This window comes from Aptenodytes patagonicus, chromosome 17 (genome assembly GCF_965638725.1).
Source record: "Aptenodytes patagonicus chromosome 17, bAptPat1.pri.cur, whole genome shotgun sequence".
Lineage (NCBI taxonomy): Eukaryota > Metazoa > Chordata > Aves > Sphenisciformes > Spheniscidae > Aptenodytes > Aptenodytes patagonicus.
This window is the reverse complement of record NC_134965.1, coordinates 4,236,037-4,255,561: the sequence shown is the minus strand read 5'-3', so window position 1 is coordinate 4,255,561 and position 19,525 is coordinate 4,236,037. Positions and strand designations below refer to the sequence as shown.

The 19,525-nt window shown below is 42.0% G+C and overlaps 1 protein-coding gene across 5 annotated transcripts in view; it reads right to left on the bottom strand.

Moving 5' to 3' along the window:
• ANKFY1 (ankyrin repeat and FYVE domain containing 1) overlaps positions 1 to 15,815 on the bottom strand; it is a 35,689-nt gene extending 19,874 nt beyond the window's left edge. The window contains exons 1-8 of one of the 5 annotated variants that reach the window (XM_076354771.1): positions 15,781 to 15,815; positions 11,793 to 11,846; positions 10,327 to 10,519; positions 8,634 to 8,752; positions 6,105 to 6,240; positions 4,428 to 4,551; positions 2,693 to 2,842; positions 1,610 to 1,775 (exon numbers count right to left, since the gene is read on the bottom strand). In XM_076354771.1, the coding sequence (XP_076210886.1) occupies positions 1,610 to 1,775; positions 2,693 to 2,842; positions 4,428 to 4,551; positions 6,105 to 6,240; positions 8,634 to 8,752; positions 10,327 to 10,519; positions 11,793 to 11,846; positions 15,781 to 15,790 (952 nt within the window). In that variant the 5' untranslated portion in view covers positions 15,791 to 15,815. Of the gene's footprint in view, positions 1 to 1,609; positions 1,776 to 2,692; positions 2,843 to 4,427; positions 4,552 to 6,104; positions 6,241 to 8,633; positions 8,753 to 10,326; positions 10,541 to 11,118; positions 11,647 to 11,792; positions 11,847 to 15,780 lie in introns of those variants that run through there. The other 4 variants (XM_076354773.1, XM_076354774.1, XM_076354770.1 and 1 more) reach the window with 4 other exon arrangements.
• Positions 15,816 to 19,525: the final 3,710 nt, after the last annotated feature.

Below are 19,525 nucleotides of genomic sequence, written 5' to 3'. Positions count from 1 at the left end.
TGACACTCCTAAGAACTCCCTCCTGAGAGCTTCTCAGAAGTCAGAACTTAGGCCCACTTCACTACATGAAACCTTGGACTTGAAACACCAAGATGCAGAGAATGGCTTCAGGATAATACTAATTCCCCTTACTCCAAAGACTACTTTGAATAGACATATTCACAAGTTGCTTGTCCTGAATGCAAGACTGGAGAACAAAGACGACTGTTCACCTGTATAAGCAATATGGATTGCTGTATTATCTCTGCCAGCAAAAACCAAAATCCCATTTTCCAATTTCCATATCTGACATTTCCCCCACCCCCCAATGATCATAAGAAATAAGAATCATGTGGCAAGTTCAGACAATTTGCTTTAGCTCCATTTCCAGAACACGTGATTGTTAACAGTGATTAATTCACTGAAGCTTTGGTTACTGAAAAGCAAGCATTCATTCTCAGAGCTTAGACTGAAAGTGGACATTAGAACTAGAGGACAAATGCTAGTATTAAGTATGAAGAGCAGCCTGCTGCAATCTGTCTAGTGCTTTATAGGGCTGCAGCCATCACAACACTGACCTATGCCTATAAGGTCTCCTACTCCTGCTGCTGAAGTTTCATTCACAGGATCAGACACCAGCATTACCCTGTTTAGATACGTAGGAGATTAAAGGAAGAAGTCGGGAGCTGTATTTTGAGCTCACAAAACTTAAACTACTTTTAAGAGGCCAAAAGAACTTGCTGTTAAAAGTAAACTTATGCTTTTAATTTGTAGCACTACAATACCCATGAGGTCCAGTCACAGGTAAGGTTCCTGTTGTGCTTGGCTTTCTGGAACAGACAGAGCTGCCAAAGATATCATTGCAGGCAACTAGTAGCACGAGGCACTCACTACAGATTTTTACCAGACTTTGGCCATAGGCCAAGATGCTGCTGCTCCAAAGTCTTCAGAGTACTGTGGCCGTGGCAACCAGGTCCTATTGTGCTCCAGTTCTCCTAAGATGCATTTTCCACTCTAAGGTGGAGAACAGCTCAAGATAATAATGTAGTTGTACTCAGACTCCACTCCGATAACTATGCTACTATTCACCAGAGCTTTGAAGATATTCAGACTGGCATAGAAGCACCTCCACCTGCTCCTCACCTTCTTCCAGTCAGTTTTTCGTCCCCTAAAACTGCTGTCCAGTAGCAAGGACCCTTGCTGTTAACCATAATGACAAAGAAGCATATGCTGCATTCAACCCAGGTCTAGAAAAAGGCTTCACCTTTATTTGTCACTAGGCTGTCATGCTTGATTCAACTATTTGTCAAAAAGACATTGTGTTGTCAAATTAGAATATTCCCAGTATCTCCCTACATTTCTTCCTTTAGCAGACAATACTCTACTAGATTGGTTCTGGATGTCATGTAGTATAAGTTTAATTCACCAGCCAGCAGGCTAGCTTTCAGATCCCAAATAAGAGTTTGTTTGGTTTTAAGTTTAAAAAAATAAACAGGACAAAGTTCATCCTTGACTACAATTTTTTAACTGAAGTGTCAACTACGAAGTGACACAGGAATAAACTTTGGAATATATATTCCACACTGGGAAAAACTGCAAGTTAACAAGGCTTCATATGCTATTTACTTACCTCTTTGGATGGCTTTATGTAATAGACTCCAGCCTCTCTTGTCTGCCCTATCCACATCAGCCTTGTAGTTGACCAGTGTAGTTGCAATACTCTCCAATCTTTGGGCGAGGGCTAGATCCAAAGCAAGATCTCCATTTTGATCCAATTCATTGAGCTTCCCAGGAAGCTACAACACAAATTCAGTCAATTGACATTAGTTAAGAGTTATGCTCACCAGCCCAACATAATATTTTAACAGCCCATTCCAACTACCATAATGTTAGACCTTCAGCTCTAATGCAAAATGCTAGTGTCGCATTTAGGTAAGTGCATCTTACACAGGAAAACAATCAGAAGACTAGCATCACCACATGCAAGTCTACCCAGAGGGCAGTTCAATGGGAAAACAGGAGTTCTGCTTGCAAGCCTTGTTTAACTCACAGGAAGCAAGACTGGTACACTCTTAAAGATGCTGCCTGTGTAGGCATATTCAACCTAGTACTAGGAAGATTTATTCAATTATTCCTTTAAGATACCTCAAATCCCAATTGGATTAGCACCTACGGGTGCTAAGTACTGCTACAGGCCCAGCTTCCAATTAGGATTTGAGGCATCTTAAAGGACTAATTGAATAATTCTTGATAATTAATACTTGAATAATTCTTCCTTCCCCCTGGTTGGGAGACAACCTCATTGCTAGTTGTTTAGAGTGTTCATCCAAACAGAACAAATACCTGTTACTTCAAACATTCAATAGAAGAGGAAAAGCATTTGTTCAAAGAAATGATGCTTACTGAACTGTCATGAAGCAGGAAAGTTGACTATTATACCACTCAGCTTTAAATATCAGGTATTGGGTTTTATTAGATACAATTTGTTGCATGCAAGATGTTTTACAAGTGTTATGAATCACTTCTAAATTATGTCTTTATGGAGCCTTTACCGCAAGACCTCCAATACATACACAGAAGTAGCTATGGCAACGATAAACATGCAAATAAGAATTAGTGACAAAAATCAGTAACAAGGTTCGGACTGGTTGTTAGAAACTAGTTATTTGAAACACCGAATTCTAGAAGACAGATCAAGTCAGTCTCACTATACCTGTGAATCCATTTCAATAAGATACAAAAAGACTACATCTTCTCTCTCAACTTTAATAGCCTTATGCAAAGGATATTCTGTCTTTGACTTGAACATTTTATACAATAACTGAGCACTCATGCTACTGAAGTCTTCTTTACGCAAATCATCCTAGAAGCAATAAAAAAAAAAGAAGAGGGTAAGCAATACTCCTATTTTATTTATAAACAAGGCATTGCACAATGTAATTATGAAGTTCACAAAACAAATTCAGTTAAAAGCTCCATTTTGATAACATCACAACAATCAGGAACAACTCAAGATAGCCTTTTAAGACCAGGAAGAAACACTCAGAAGTTTTACATCTTACATCTTAATTTCAAGATCAGTTAGTAAAATTTTTCTTTCCTTTTGTCTACAGACATGGAAAACTAGTATTTTACCGGACATTACAGTAGATTAATATCTAGTCTCTAAACTAATTCCCTATCTGGACTTAAGTCACAGATTAGAGTTTTCTGACAAAAAGGCCTACAACTATTGAATACTGACAACTCCACAGAACTTTGAGAAACTCTGCATAAAAGTAAACAGAAACTTAGAAGTATAAAGACTTCATGTTTGAGTTAGTGCTCATTTGCCTAAACAGAAACAACCTCATTTCCAGATGGAATAGTCAGTGTCAAAAGTTAGGAGCCAGCAGCAGCAAAAAGTTAAAATGGTTGACCTGCAGGTTCAGATACATGAATCTTTTTTTATATATTCACATATCAAAGCACTCCCCTCTGCTTTGACATTAGCCAAACAAAGAAACGTCCACATCTGGATGATGCATTTTAGATTTAGAATAACCTAAATCCTCACGCACTAGTCTGCTGTTGACAAGTCTTATTTTAAAGGCTAATCCATTACACAGTTAATCAAACTTTCCTCAAAATAACAGATCAGAGCAAATGAAATTTCCAAGTCAGTTGCAAGACTCCTTGCCACTCCCTCCATTACAGAAAATAAACTCTTCCCTGGCTTCCCTGGATTATTTTTAGGAGTGAAAACAGGCCTGGGATTTGTGATCTGCATAGACAGAGACCAACTATGGATGAACTTCTAAACAGTTCAGAGCCCAGATTTGATAAACAACTCTCCTGCTTATTAGAATACAGTCCCTTCGGTTTAGCTCATGTTTAGGAAAGTAAGACGCTTTCTACAGTGAAGTATTTCCAATGAACAGAGCAACTCTTCAGGCTATGAACTACTTCCCCCCCAGTCAAGACATTCACACCAAGACAGACAACGGACATAACCTCTAAAGACAACACAAAAATCTTAGAGAAGGAGCCATTTAATGTGCTTTGTTTCAAACATCATTATGAATTAGTGTTGTAGAGAATACCAAATAACACACAGCATCAAAAGCACATATTAAAGATAACAGAGAGAGACAGGAAGGGAAAAGTCACTCCTGCCTCAGAAGAAGTCCCTTCACTCACACCAAGGGGCAGGACAGGCAGATTTGATAGCTTTTTATCAACACTGTTGCTCCTTGCAAACATGTAAGTGTCAGCATAATAGGTCACCTTAGTCACTGAAAGTTACCAGGAATCCATGTAATCCCCATCCCACCTGGAATGCTTGAATACTAGCATCCCAAGAGATACTCCTGAGGTTAGACAGTACAGTAAGTTAATCAGTAGAATTTTGCTTAAGTTCCTATACTCTGCAAACATTCTTCCTCTTGCTTCCTTCTGACAGTACTTACCCAGTGACTAGCAATTATCTCAGCACAATAGTTCAGAAGAGTGCTAGCATTCAGCTCCTCAGCAGTCTGATAGAAACGAATGCAGTTCCTGACATTAACTAGTGACATAACTCCTTTTTCACATCTGTCAAAATAGGAAAACCAGTGCTCAGTAATCAGAAAACAGCTTTACTGTAATCACTCTCCCATGCCGTAACAAGGTCCTATATACTCCTCTTCCTAGATGCCAGTAGAAAATGGCTTGGCCTTGCTTTACTATAAGGCTAAGCAGCATAAACATACTTTAATCAGAAACCCTGTAAGACAGTTTCCGTGAGAGCAGACTCCTATTACAGTCCATCCAAGCTAAGGTCCCATGATAACACCACACACTGCAGGAGCCTGCAAGTGGAGACAGACATCCTAGTTCTCCCAAGGGAACAAACTGCAGTTCATTCACTGTTATGAAGTAGGGAAGATGTCTATCTTTACAAGTACCACAGTGATCACAAGCAGCTTTTGTGCCAAAGCTAGAAAAAGGCATGCCAAATACAGCTATTTGTTTAATAAAGAGAAGGGATAAGCTTTAACAGCAGATCCACCTAATCTTTACAGGTGCGAAGCTGTAAGTTTGAGTTTATGGGAAGAAAATCCAAGTACCTCAAAATGAAGATGAAGTTAAACATGCCAGTGATCTCCAAGCAGATATTAAGACCAAAAAACAGAAATACTTGTCTCCAGGTGCAGATACCTACCAAGATATCTAATAATTACTAGTAGCATACTGTACGTGGACTTGTCACTAGACTACCATGACAAGACAACATCTGAGGAATGTTTAGGTAGTACAACACGAAGACAGTTTTAAGCTGGGACAAAGCTTGAAGGCAGTTTTAGCATTGGCCTTACAGATGTCAACTTCTTTGGTCAGAAGAATTGACAGCAATTTGGTTTGCTTCATGTCGAGTCACGCTTAAATCATAGATTATGAGTGCCATGTACTGCTACAGCCCCGGACACGCCTTGGGCAAAAGATTATTATATCAAAAGATACTTTATCTTTGACTAAATTCAAGGCTTCAAAGTTGTACAAAACTTGAAGAGGTTTCAATTTGTACATTCAGGCTTCTCACTAACTCTAAATGGTTATTTAGAGCACTCTATACATTAAAGATAACAACCTAGCTCCTACTGGAATGGTTTAATCATTATTTCCTCAAAATGGCAAAGCACTGTACTGTTACATTAACCTTCTTCATGAGGAAAAGTTGCCACCAAGATGCACAGAAGAACAGCTATTTAAGTTAAAATCTTTCACCTGTGGTATTTTAATACTGCAAGCTACTTGCCATTGACTCCTCCTAGCATTCCCTTTAATAATTCCTTTCTTGCAACTCTCCAGAGCTTGTTACTAATATACCAATCTCTACTTCCTCTTAATGCCAAAATTAGGGTTATTAGTTTGACTGGGAGAGGAACTGGAAAGTAAACACAAAAGCTACGAGGAAAAATGGCTACAGTTTAACTGTAGCACAAGGCTTCGTTTCCTGTGACCAACTGAATGTCATGCTGTATTACTGAAAACCTCAAGACTTTGAAAAAGCAAAATTTTATCCAATTGCCAGCAGCTATCATCTTATTTCTAGTCAAACAAGGTTGAAGAGTTTGAGACGATTCACTGTATTTACCAAGACTCACCTTTCCCTAAGCAGCTGGAGCTGAAATTTATTAGCTAGTTTCATGAGCTCTGTCAAGAAGATATCATCTTCTCTTAGCTCCAGTTCATCTGTGTAGATCCATCGCAGCATTGCCATGGTTACCTCTGGGTCAGCATCTGGTACAGGGAGCAGCAGGGATTAATAAAATACCCAAAGAACAATCGTCTATTCAAGTAGTTGCTATTCCTCTGACTGTTAAAGTCACAGTTACCATGAAAAAAAGATAGACTCACTGAAACTGTACTGCTTTAGTTCAATCAAAGTGTCAAAACAGAGGCAAAACTGGTCAAAAGTTGAAACTAGTAACAATGCTGGCACCAAGCAGGAAAACCTTTTTTCCATTGGAACACTGTGCAGCATGCAGGGAGCCCTGTAACATCTCCTACCTGCTACACAAATATTGCATATTTTGGGACCAGCGATGCCACTTTAAAGTCTTTGGTGCCTCACATATAGCTAAACCCACATCTACATTTGACAAGCACAAATCCTCTTTTCGATTTAAGAATCCTCCCTCCTTTATATTATAGCCATATGTTATGAACTGTTGCATTCCAATAAAGGTACAAAGTACTTAAAACTGCTGGGAACCATTTCTAGGAAAGGTGCAAAAGAGTCAGTTTAAGAAGCCGGTTAGATTTCAGGTGTTTACAACACTGATCACAAGCCTGACGTTTTTTACACAGAAAGAAAACTAGAAACCTACACCACAGGACACGAGATATACTAGCCCAATGCCCAGGGACCTTTGTCACCTAGTCAGAAGTATTGTGACAATCCTACTTACAAGTATGTAGATGAGAATTACTCTACAGCATAAGATCAGACCAATTACAACAAAAAATACCATTCATTTAGGAAAAAAAACATTAGTCCCTTAAGCTGTTTTGTTTGTCTTTAAAACAAAAACATACATGTTTAAGACACTGAAATACTCATTCTAAAACATCTCCTTTACACGGAGGGTTGCCCCAGATCATTTGCAAAGTACCAGACAGTACTTGGCATAGCACGTAGACTGCCTCCTAAGAAACAGGAGGTTTTAGTAAGGCAAGTATCTTTTGCTGAACTTGGAAGTAACCAGAAAACCTACTTGAGCTGTAATATCAGCTCTACCTTGGCAGAGATCAGAGTTCATTTTCTTCATCCCAACAAGAGAACCCGTGTTAATCTCTTTCTACTCTTCTTAAAGAGTAGAAAATTCTGCAGATTACATGAACTCTAAAAACACTCAATTTTAAATGCTGCCTGTGTTTTGAAGTTAGGATTCAGGCAACCGTAGCTTGCAAGTTCTTAAGAGAACCTCTTAAGAAAACTGTGACAGTTTTTCGGGAACAGCTTGTTGCTTGCTAGAACTATTTCATAACCTAATCTTTGTGCCATTTACCAAATTTTATCAAAAAAATTCAATTTTACACAGTGGAAAGTATCATTTACTAGCACTTACTTTAAGTGTCATTCTATAATAGGAAGCGTTTGCACTGTTAAACATGCAAGACTGCAGTTACATTTGGGATTCTCAGACTAGCTTAAAAGTGGAGCTAGATATGGACTGCCACTGGCAACAAAACTACAATTAACATAAGAGCTTTTTGGTAATAATCTTCTGTTAGCATAGCACTCAATTTAAAAACTCCTTGGCATCTGTTTTCTTGTGGCTGCAGAAAGATCCATAAATCCTTTTGCAACAAAACCTATGCTGTCTAATAAAACTAGCTTGCTGTGACTTGCTTCTTTCCAGTTTGTCTGCACTTAGGATTCATGATAAGATTAAGTGCAGAAAGTGAAGCCAATGCTTAATATTCCATATGCCAGCCAGCAAACCTGCTTAACTTCATGCCTGTTTTTATTGCTCACAAATTAATTGTGTAAGACTCTTCTATACTGTTACATACAGAAAAGCCTGTCAAGAGGTTCAATCTGCAGAAACACTGCCCAGTGTAAGTACGTGTAACAAACAGCTACAGCAGAAAACAACCCCGCCGTCTTGTAGAAGACTGTCTTTTAGAAAACTTCTCTTCTTCACCTATTTTGCAAAGGTGTCAAAGTGCCAAAGCGAGTAACTTTTTAATAACACATCAGTATTTGTATTCATTTCCCACACACACTATGTTAACAAGAAGCAAGGTATTTCCATGACACACTTCAGACAAATTATGCACACTACCTCAAAAAGCCCTGTCCTTAGAAAGGAAGAAGTCAAGTTCCTCCATATAGATTTGTTTTTCATTACGTTTAGTTGACTCTAGAAAAGACAAACAGGCCACCATTCTCAACCCCTGTTCATTAAAGAGAAAGAAGGTAGGTTATTGATTTAACTAGCACTAGCACCAAGTTCACAAGTGTACTACCGTGTTTCAGAAACAGAGCTCCATAACTAATGGAGTAAGCACCACTTCTTGTGGACAGTAGTAGTCTGAAAGGTACATAAGGAACCTTGTCTCAACAGGCCCTTTCATCAGTCATCCTAAAGACAACTGAAGCATCATACTACTAAGCAGTGACTGACCTGACAGATCCAGCTCCTCTGTTGAGGCAAGGTTGGCAAGACTCCAAGTATCACTGCGTGCCGCCAAGACAAATTTGTGAGCACTGATGTGCTTGTCCCCAACCTTTATCTTCAGATCACTGATAAGAGAAAAAGAAAAAGCATATGCATGTATAATGCAGGCTTCCCCTGTGCTTAGATACATATGGATTCAGCATCTCCATAGTACCTATGTCCTGGTATCCACATTTAGGCTCAAGTTGTTTGAAACATCAAAATACATTTAATTGGTTAAGTAGAACATGTTGCCAAATGACACAATTCTTCTTTTTCTAGGGAGAAATGCAATGAGGCATTAATACTTAAAGTGCTTTGGGTTTTTTTTTTTAACCATTTCAGAATAAACTGCAAGGGAACTATTGTAGAAGACAGGAAAACCCAACAATCTTGAGGTTAAATATTTATGTTGCTATGTCCATACCAATACTGTCAGCTAAACACCAATGGTTTCAGGCAAGACCAGCAAGAGAACAAACGACGTTTGACAGTAATCCGAGTACAAGGCAGACTCCAAGAATCCCCAGTTCCCAGGAGACCAGCTGTCAAGAACACTTTGATTTCATTCTGACCCCTTTACCAGGTTAGCCTTTGTAGTTAGAAAGTACCTGCCCTGTTATTTTAAAATCCCATAGCTTGTGAATGTTTTGACTGTACAGGTGTATTTTCCAGACCATTTTCTAAATAAAAGCACTGCTATAAACTGAAGTGCAAAATACAGAGATGTTACTTAACAAAACTTGCGTTAGGACTTGCTTCCTTTCTCCTTTTATAAACTAGACCACTATTCTATGCCGTTAAAACTCAAAAGCTGAACAGAATTGAAGTGATCCAGCTCTTCTGACATATGCTACCTAACGAATCTTTTACCGAGCATGCTATAGTAAGTTCTTGCCAGGCACAGAGCCTTTTCTCAGGGAAGCTCATGAAGAGATGTTAGGGGAAGGAAATCTTAATCAAAACTATATATTTTCCCCTTATAGAACTGAACTCCTTTACTATAATTGGCATTGCTTTCAGTAATAGCAAAGAAATTGATAGTTGTCATTGCAGTCTCAGAACTAAATCAGTTAAGGGATCTAGAGTACGTGATCCTTAATGTGCTTATAGAAAAGAAACCATTAAACCTAATTTTGCGTTGAGATTCAAAGATACAATATCATTTATATCACTAAGTCACATATATCACTATCTAAGACCTGTTAAATCATACAACCAGACAAACCAATTTAATCAGGCTTCTTTACACACAACAGGAGTACAGAACTGGTTTCAAGGACATATCCTTTCAAGAACGGAGGGCTTTCCAGTTGGTAGAAGATACATCGTGTAATTAATCCATCAACTAGGTATAGATCAGTTTAAAATTAGTTTTGTTTGAAGGAAGCTTTGCTGTTGACAGTGAAAATGGTCAGTTTTCTTTAAATTTGTCTTAAATGTCAATCTCGGAGATTAACTTCTACTTATAGAGCTCTTAATTCAAGAATTGGATTCAGTATGCTACCTGATCTTAGCACGCTCTTCCAACTGCAATTGCAACTGAGGACCCTATTCATACCAGGCAGAAGAATTTTCTTCGTCTAAGACTAGTACCTACTGCAGTCAATAAAGTCAAAGGTTCCTGTAATTCCCCTTTCCCCAAAGGGGGATTTCTTACCTGTACTGCTCCTGCTGATAGAGTTCAGCTACAATGGCAAGAAGTCGACTGATGAAGGTGTCACTGGCATTGTCTTGGTTAGCCTGGGCAGCCAGAAGATTGCATCTCCTTTCTGTATCAGCTAGTTTCTTCTGCAGCTTTACATACTCCTGGCGGAGGAGCATCAGGTGCTTTTCCAGCTTGGCCACCTCCTCTGCAGAGGCACACAGTGTTGCTACAAGGTTGAAACATGCACACCTTTGCTTTGCATCTGAGGGTAGCTTAACCCTACAAGCACATTACACATCTAGTTTAATCACGGAAAACTCCAGTAAGAGTCTCTCCTCTTCCACGCTACTAGAGCATCTCACCCCCAATATTAAACCTTTTATTTTATATCATTGCTAGCCATAAACACATCAAAAGTCATCAGAACACAGTGATAGAAGCCACTTACAAAGAATGTTCCTGAATCCTGTCCAGTCAGGAATGCCATAAGCTTTCTAAAACCATGGGAGTCCATGACTGTGGGAATTATGGTGGGGTAGACTAGGACTAACCCTTTGGTTCTTACCCATTTTTTCAGTTTAATTAAGATGCTGTCTGACGTTACAGCTGAGGCATCAACCACAAGTGAGCATTAGAACAGCTGCTGACATACCATATCTACCTCAGAGTACTTAACTGACCTGTTTAGAACTCCTCACATTTCAGCTAAGAAACTCCTTAAGAAATGGCCAGAGTGGAAAACAGATTCTCCCCAGAATCTATGTTTTAAAGGCCGGTCAAAAAAATATATAAAACTCTACTTACTACTGGCGCACACAGGCATTCCTCCATTGGAGGCACCGCACTGACAAGGCATCACTACGCAGAGTCGGGTCCGTGGTGGCTATTTCAATTCAGGAGTAGCACAGCAACAGCACCTGGGAATCTGATCCCTGATCAAGTATTTCCATCCCACTGCAGAACCCGCTTTTCCACCACACTTAAATGGTCACTCCACAATGCGTTGTGGTAAGCTAGTTCACTGAACTCAACCCAGGCCACCCGTATGAAAAACCTCTACTTCACTGCTAGAAGGAAACATCTGTACAGGTGCTTAAAAACAGTCTAACTTAAGAATACTTATTTATGGATTAGTTGCACAAACTATATGTAGCAATCAATCACGTGCTTAATTGATTATTTCCCCCATCATTAAGTTGATTTTCCAAATAAGGTACAAATCCAAAACCAGTCTTAAAATGAGAGGGGGCAGGGAGGAGAAATTTGGAAGCTAACCAATTATTTTAAGTGGGAAAGTTCCTACAAGATTACTCCCTACCAGCCAGGAATTCATTGTTTTCCCAATGATTCATTCTCTCATTCAATTTTTCTCAAATATTTACTGAATGTAAGTCACTACTACAAACAATGAGAAACTGAGCTCTATTGACCAGTGTTTTCTTCTTGCTTCTGAAGAAAAGTTCAACAGCACAGCTGACCTTGGCCTCGCTCCAACACAGGTCCCCAGGGCAGAGCATCCTTCTCTAGCTCAGCTGCAGAGAGAATGCCTCATTTAGTCTTTCCTCTACGGACTGCTGCAGCAAATGCTCCCTCATAAGTCTTTTAACTTAACAACTACTGTAATGGATAAACAGAAGGTAATTTACCCTATTTTACTCTTCAGTTAATACTACTTAAGCAGGTTTGGCAGTGTACTTCCTTCAACAGTCTTTTATTTAGTTTCATCCTTTAAAAGGTAATAGATACCATCTCCTTTGGGATACTTTCCTCATTCTATTGAAATATACTATGATTTCAGAATTGTGCTACCAATACCACACCAACCCTCAAAGAGGGTTTGAAATTCTGCTCTGGTCTTTCTTTCCATCTAAAGATAAATGCAGCTTCAGTGTTCCCAGAACTAGAAGGATATGCCTCTTGAGCAACGGCTCCTTCCCGACTGATTCATAAGTAAGGTGTCAAGGGTGGCACAAAGCAAGCCCTACTGTTAGAGCAGGGAGAGAAAAAGTCTAATAGGAGCCAAGAGTGATCACTGAAAGACACTGAGAACTGCGCCAAAAATTAGTGTATGAACACCACCACTGTTCATACAGTGAGATTTTTAGGTGCCATACAAAGTCAAATGCTAGGAATAAGAAGTTGCCTGCTGAACCTCATAGCATATATCATCTTAAAGAAACACTGCATCCTCCAATCAAGTAATGAGAGTGTGAAGATGGGAATAAAGAATCAGTACCAGGAGGTAACATCTCAAATACTGTCATTTTACCAAAGTCAGCTCACTGGCTCCAAATTACTCTGAAGTCAATAGGACACAATGCAGAACTAACATAAACCCTCAAACAGCAGTAGCTTAACGTTTATGCACAACTGACAATCAAGCTCCCTACTGCTGCTTCCAGGGCAATCCAAGACAATCACTACTGGCAGTGAAAGTACCTCAAAGAACTGAAGCTTTGAGAAATCTTGTTTTCAGATTGACAGCATACGCTTCCTGTAACCTCAGCGAGAGGGACTGATAGGTATTTGCTTACTGTAAGAATTACAAGAGCTGTAAAATAAGAGTTTCTCTTATTCTACGCAACAACATGCACACCAGTTGAGTAGTAGCTACTACTGCACACTTGCAGGCAATATTTGATCTTACGGTACATTTCAAGTGCACATTCAAGACAGTCCTCAATGTCCAGTTAATCAACATTCACTGCAAAAGAGCAAAGCCTCAAGTTTTCCCTGTGCACAGTTCATTTCAAGAGTTCATATTGCGCTGTTGCTTCAAAAGCAAAACCCACTCAAACTCAGGTAGAAGCATCACCTCTGTTTAAACAAGTAAACCTGGAGTTGTGGTGCTACTATTTACAGTCCTCAAATTTGGAAGGGGGTAGAGGGGTGTCATCACTTTTTAAAATCAATGTAAAATGACCATTGTATCTCTAGGCTGACAATCATTTTGACAGAACGCATATTATGGCCAGCCCACATTATGTATGACCATTCATCTGTCTCCCAAGTACAATGCACAATTACTGCATGCATACACACATCTAATGAAGGATCCCTGCATGAAGACACTGAAAAGACAGCCTTACTGGAAGATACCACTAAGTCTCCGACTAAACATGAATTCACACGCATCAGTGAACAGGATGCCTGGGTTTGGCAGAAGTGTACACAAAGTGACTCCTTTTCTGAGCTCATAGTCCAGGTACAGAGTTAGCAGATGGCTAGACAAGAAAATAAAAGCAGTGTTTGTTAACGGATTTCTGGCAGCTAGACTAGCATCTCACAAACTGGCAGAAGTTTATGTCCTCCTTTAAAGAGGACTTCAGAAAAGGCTACTGTCCTTTTCTTATAGGATAAGGCACAAGAGTACGAGAGCAACTACATAGCTGACTCTAAAGAGACAATTAGGGAGGCAACAAGCAATGGGATGACAGGTAGCATGTACCAAAAACCAGGGGGAGGGTCTAGTGGAACCCATTACACTGCCCATCCCACCCATCAAGAGCAGTCACAGAAGCTATATTGATAAGCTTCTGTTTACTTATGAAGCGGACCCGAGTGATGTATTTCAGAAAAATACATTATTTCCTTAACCCCTCAAGTCAGGTCCTTTGTCCACTGCTCCACACTCTGACCCCTGTCTCCCCAAGGCTGTGCAAGTTACTGCTTTCTTGTTCCTCATTTTTGCATGCTTATGATCTTTCCCCTGACAACCATCCCAAAGTACTACAGCATACTTCCTGCTGCTCTAGACTCAAACATTAATCCAACAATTTTTATCCATGCCTGCATGTAACCTAGTATCCTCCGGTATTGGTGGTACAGAACTCTTACAGAAATTACAAAAGCAAGCTCAGCTCTTGTCTTTATACACTGTTCAATCAATTTGTAGCTAGTAATTGCAATAAATCTAATTCAGGGCTTCTGTGTGCAGAAGCAACACTGCCATAAGAAAAAGCACTCGGCTTCTGAGCAGATGACCACAGTTTGACAAGCTCCCTTCCTTAATTAGCCTTCACTTTTCAGCTGACTCTCCAATACCATCAGTTCTTAACTAGAAAAGTGTTGCTGCAGATAGGTACTTTGTTTGAAGGGACAAAGTGAGCCCCTCCACCTAGATATCATAAGGAATTGAGTGGGGAGAGCTACAACTCCAGCTTATTACTCCTGTTTATGCAGGATCACTCATTGATCACGTGCTTTCTTTATCCAAAAGATGAAAGAATTACTTGTATTAGGGAAGAATCTTTGTGAAGTACAGGTGTCTGAAACAGGACTTGCATCAACTACAGGTTCATTCTGCAGAGCAGGACCCTGAACCAGAGCCTCAGATCCTTGAGCATCTCAGTGAGGAAAGTTTCACGACCTGAAGGCATCTTTGACATCTAATGCCCACCAGAACTGGGTCACCAAGGCTTAAAAGCAAGCCTAAGAGGCTGGTCAGATGAATATGAAACAGTGGTATTTCAGCACACAAAGTTAGGAGTTGCTCTAAGGATTTATTAAACCAGCTTGACTGCAGCATCCTCTTGGCTGATGCATGCCAGGAGATCAGCATCTGCTACATCCTAGTTAATCTTCCACAACTGGTTTTAAAATTCTACCACTGTCTGGGAGTTGCGCTTCCAGAGTTGAAGGCTGTGCTTTTAAGACTGGAAGTTAGAGCCTTCATTTCCTTTGTAACTTGGGGTATTTTAGCTCTGTTTGCCGACTCAGTTTCCTCCAGGGAGGAAAAGAGGAAGCTTCTGTCTTGCAGAAAGGAGTAGGACTGTAAAGATCCAAGTGTTTTTTCAAATCCTATTACCTCAGTTAAATTAATTTTGAAACGGTGTAATTGACAGCCTCCAAGCAAAACAAAAGCACTCTAGGAGATCTGCAGATCTCATCAGAGCCCAAACATGACAAAAGGACTCCCAGCAGCAAGCGACCAGGAGGCTGCAGTACAGCCTTTCCGCCTTACTCCAAGAGAAGCCGCCGCCCGCAGCGACTCGGACAGACCGCGCCGGGCTCTCCTCAGCCCGGCAGCCTCGGGACAGGCGGCATCACCCACCGCAGCTCCCGCCTGACCGGCGAAGTGCGGGGAGGGGGCCGGCGAGACGTCCCAGCGAGCTCCGCACCACCCACAGCAGCCCGGAGCCACAGCTACCGCAAAAATCCCCCTCCTGAGGCGCAAAGGCGCCCGTGCCAGGCCCGCCCTACCCCCGGGGGTGTTAGCCCTCGGCCCCAGACAGGGCAGAGCAGAGACATCCCCCCCCCCGCCATTTCACGTTCACCTCGGGGGCGGCCCGCCCCACCCGCCGCGGGCAGGACCGACCTAGTCCCACATCGGGGAGCAGCAGGGGCCCCACGCGGGGGCCGCCCCTGGCCCCCTGCGAGGGGAGAAGCCACCCCGGCCAGCGGCGCTCCCCGTGCGCCCGGCGGCCCCGGCTCCGCCCGGCCCTTCGCTCGGGCTCCCCCCCTTACCTTCCGCCATGTTGGGTCCGGGGCCGCAGCTCTCGCGAGAGGAGCCGCCGCCGCCCGCCCCACCGCCCGAACCGGGCGCTCTCGCGAGACCAGCGCGGCGCACCCCCTCCCCGCTCCGGCCGCCGCCTGCTCTCAGCGGGAGCCCCGGCTGTGCCGGGCCGCGGTTCGCACCGTGCCGCTTTATACCGGCGGCTCCTCCCCGCCTCAGCCAGGGAACGGCCCCCTGGGAGCCAGCCGGCGGGCCCGTCCCCTTCGGAGGCGGCGGGGCCCACCGGCCCGCGGTTCTGCGCCCGAGGCGTTTCGCCCGGGAGCGGCAGGAGGCAGCCGGCGGCTGGTTTTAACCGCTCTGGGGTTTGCGTTCCCCTCCTTAGATAAGGCGTCTTGCCCCGACGATCCCTGCTGGTGCCTCGTGTTGGCTGTTGAACAGCGCCGTGGCCGCGTTTGCAGCAAAAGGCCGACGGTCAGAGCCGGAGGGCTGGGAAACGCTGGAGAAAACCACCCCGCAGCAGGGGAAAACGCAGCCGGGGCGTGATGGCGGCCTTCGCTCCACCTGCGGTTCGACCTGCATCGAAAGCCACCGTCGTGCACTGGCTTTAGCACACCCCAAAAGCAACACGTGCCTTCTCCCACTCGTCCAGTTCCAGTACAGCCAATGGAAGTGCCAACACGGGTGTTCAATCTGAGAGGGTTTCTGCAGCGCGCAGCTATTACTTGTATCATCATTACTTTGGTTCACTCACATACAGCTTTTGTTTCAGAGTCAACAGTCCTGGCAACTGGATCTGTGCCCGGTGGGTAAAAAGCGTGGTTGAGTCGAGACAGGCAATGACCAAGCAACAGTAATTAAAGATCATTTTCTCAAGCCATGTGTACAACAGAGCTGACCCTGCGCTGTCTTCATTGCTCGTGATCCTTCCTGCCTAGATGCAACAGAAATACCAAAATATTCTACACTGATCCAACAGCAATTTTTTTGTTTGCTTTTGCACAGTATTGTTCTACAGACATAATTTTCTCCTGACTTCACCATTAAGTGATCTTTGAAAAGTTGCTCTGCCTTGTATCTTAAGTTTTCTGTGCCTGCTGGATAAAACAGTGAAACCAGAACTGGGCCTAGATCTAGGAGAGCCGCAGACTCTAGTTTCTAGACATATCATGAGCCATGACCCGTCTCATTTTTTACAGCTCAATGACAAATGTGTACGACTTTGCTACATAGCTAATGTATACCACAGCTTTATGTGTGCTGTTGATCATCTTGAGTAACTGCGAGGAAACAGTTATTGCTGCCTGATCAGATTTAGTCTTAGTTGAATTTCTGAGCAACAACGGAGATCAGATTTCAAACATCTGCTATGTTTTGCACCTGGGAAATCAGCAATCTCGCCTTCTCTTGAGGAACCGCCTGGGCAGGAAGCCGTCTTATTACAGCCTCTCTTTAAAACCCAAGCACCTTCTGATTTGGTTTGAAATCACTCGTACATGCTTCTGAAGATACGCAGAAATTACAAGACTCATGGTGCTCCACTGTTTGCATTGTGATGGCAGCGTACCAAGAGCAGCACACCAGATGGTACAGACGCAATAAAATGTCCACCCCCCATCGGCCTACCAAAAAAACCAAAATACACTTACAATCACTTCAGAATTAATGTTCTCCATTTATTGATCATCTAGTTTCAATAAGCATTTTCTAAGCATCACAGCTGGAAAGAATTTTAGCATGACAGCTGAAGAACCCTTCTGATTTTTACAGAGATCTTCTCTGATGCATAAGGGGCAGCATGGAGAAATACAAAAAAGGAATTAGGATGGCTATACTACTTTGATATTTATTAAAATTCCATGCTTTGCTTTTCCTTCTCCCTCAGTGATGCAGTGTTATCTGGGAAGCAGGCCACCACGTGTTGGGGGAAAAAACAGCACAAAAACTCAGCCATAATTACAAGCCTCCAGAGAACTAGAAAAAGTGTAACTGATCATCCAGTACGCTGACAGCCTGCATAAACCAAACTAGATACAAGATCTTGGTACAAGTGAAACTGAGTAAGAATGCTGGTTTAGTTGATTGTTCAACAAGTATTCTAGTACTACTCGTATGTACTGCATCTCTTCAACGGCGTTCCTATCTTGAGGCTAAGCAGAAATTTCCGGTTTTATTAGTAACCGTCGTAGCCAGATCCCTTTCACATGTGGGGCAAGAACAAACAAAAAGCCAACTGCGATCACAGATAAGTTAAATAGGCCATTTCTATGCCTGCCAGAGGCATTCTACAACCTGGACGTTTGGCACCAGACCCTTAGCTGCCTCTTTCATTAAGTCTTTGGGCATTAGCCATACCTGCAGCTTGTACGTCATAACAGCACCTCACAGCAACACTCCTTCCTTTAGAATATCTGGGTCATGTGGAATCACAAACCATCTGCGCAAGCCAAACAGAAGTGGGTTTACGTTTGAATAATTTAGAAAGAGGGGAACCAACACTGCTGTGGAATTAACAGTTCTTCCATACCACTGATGCAAGACCAATGTTTCCAGGCCTACCCCTTGAAGAACAACAAGCAGCTCTTCTGGAGAACAAATGAGAAAAATAAAGCTTTAACTATTTTGTGAAGTTTACAGATGAGTCAGTTGTGAACTGTATGTGTTACTTAAGAAGACAAAACAGAGAACACTGTTGAACTTGCTGAAAGCAGCAAGTACCAACTATCTTGAATTGCTGCCAGCTCTTTAGAAACACTGTGGAAAGGGAAAAGGAAGGGCAGCCCGGGGGGGGGGGAGGAAGAAGTCCACTGCTAGGTTTAGGAAGAGTAGCTTCTTCCCCATGTTTTGTTTATGGAAAGAATAGCACCATGCCACTGAGATTCTGCACAGTCCCAACTCTTCGGTAAGTGAAAAAGGGTAGCCAGCTGATGGGCAAGAAACCTCCTCTCAAGCAATTTTAGACCAGCACTCAAACGGGAACTAAAATCAGCTGTTGTACCTGGGCACTAATAGCTCTGAAGTACTGCACACATCTGCCTGCCTACCATGAGCAGGCTATCCAATTAAAAGCAAATTTAACTAATGATTTCTCAAAATAATTATTTACCAAATAGGTAAATATGGACATTAAACACATCTATGTTTACCTAAAACACCTGCAGGAAGAAGCAATACCTTTACTTGTAAGTCATCTTACACATACTAAATGGCTTTTTTGTCCCATATGGCTGTATTGCCACAAATAACCATCATCTCCTTCCACCCCTCAAGAAACCTGTAATATATGCCTTTTAGTATATGCATGTGGCACAGCAACCTGAAACAAAGTGCAGCCAGCTAGCAAATTAGTACTGAAAGCTTTTTACAAGATGACTGACTAACGCTGGAACTCTTGATTTATTAGTGGGTTACTCTGTGCTGTGAAAAGCTGTTGTAAACCTGTGACAGAGCAGAGAACAGTCAAGTAGTTGCAAGCTCCTTTATAAAGTTTCTTTGGTAGAAAGCTATTTCAGGTAGGCTTGGAAAACTCTTGTTACCAGGTACTCCAAGATTAGTATTTGCTCACTGGAGGGTCAAGGATGGTTACAATAGGAAGAAAGGTGTGTGTTTTGTTTGCTTTTTAATTATTTCGAGATTAAATACAGTATGTCAAATTCAACAAATGTTTGCTGATGTTATGTTGTTGAAGATGTTCAGGTAAGTTCTGCTCCAACTGCAGTTACCCTTCCTATTTAGATACTCAAGACAGCCAGTTTGACA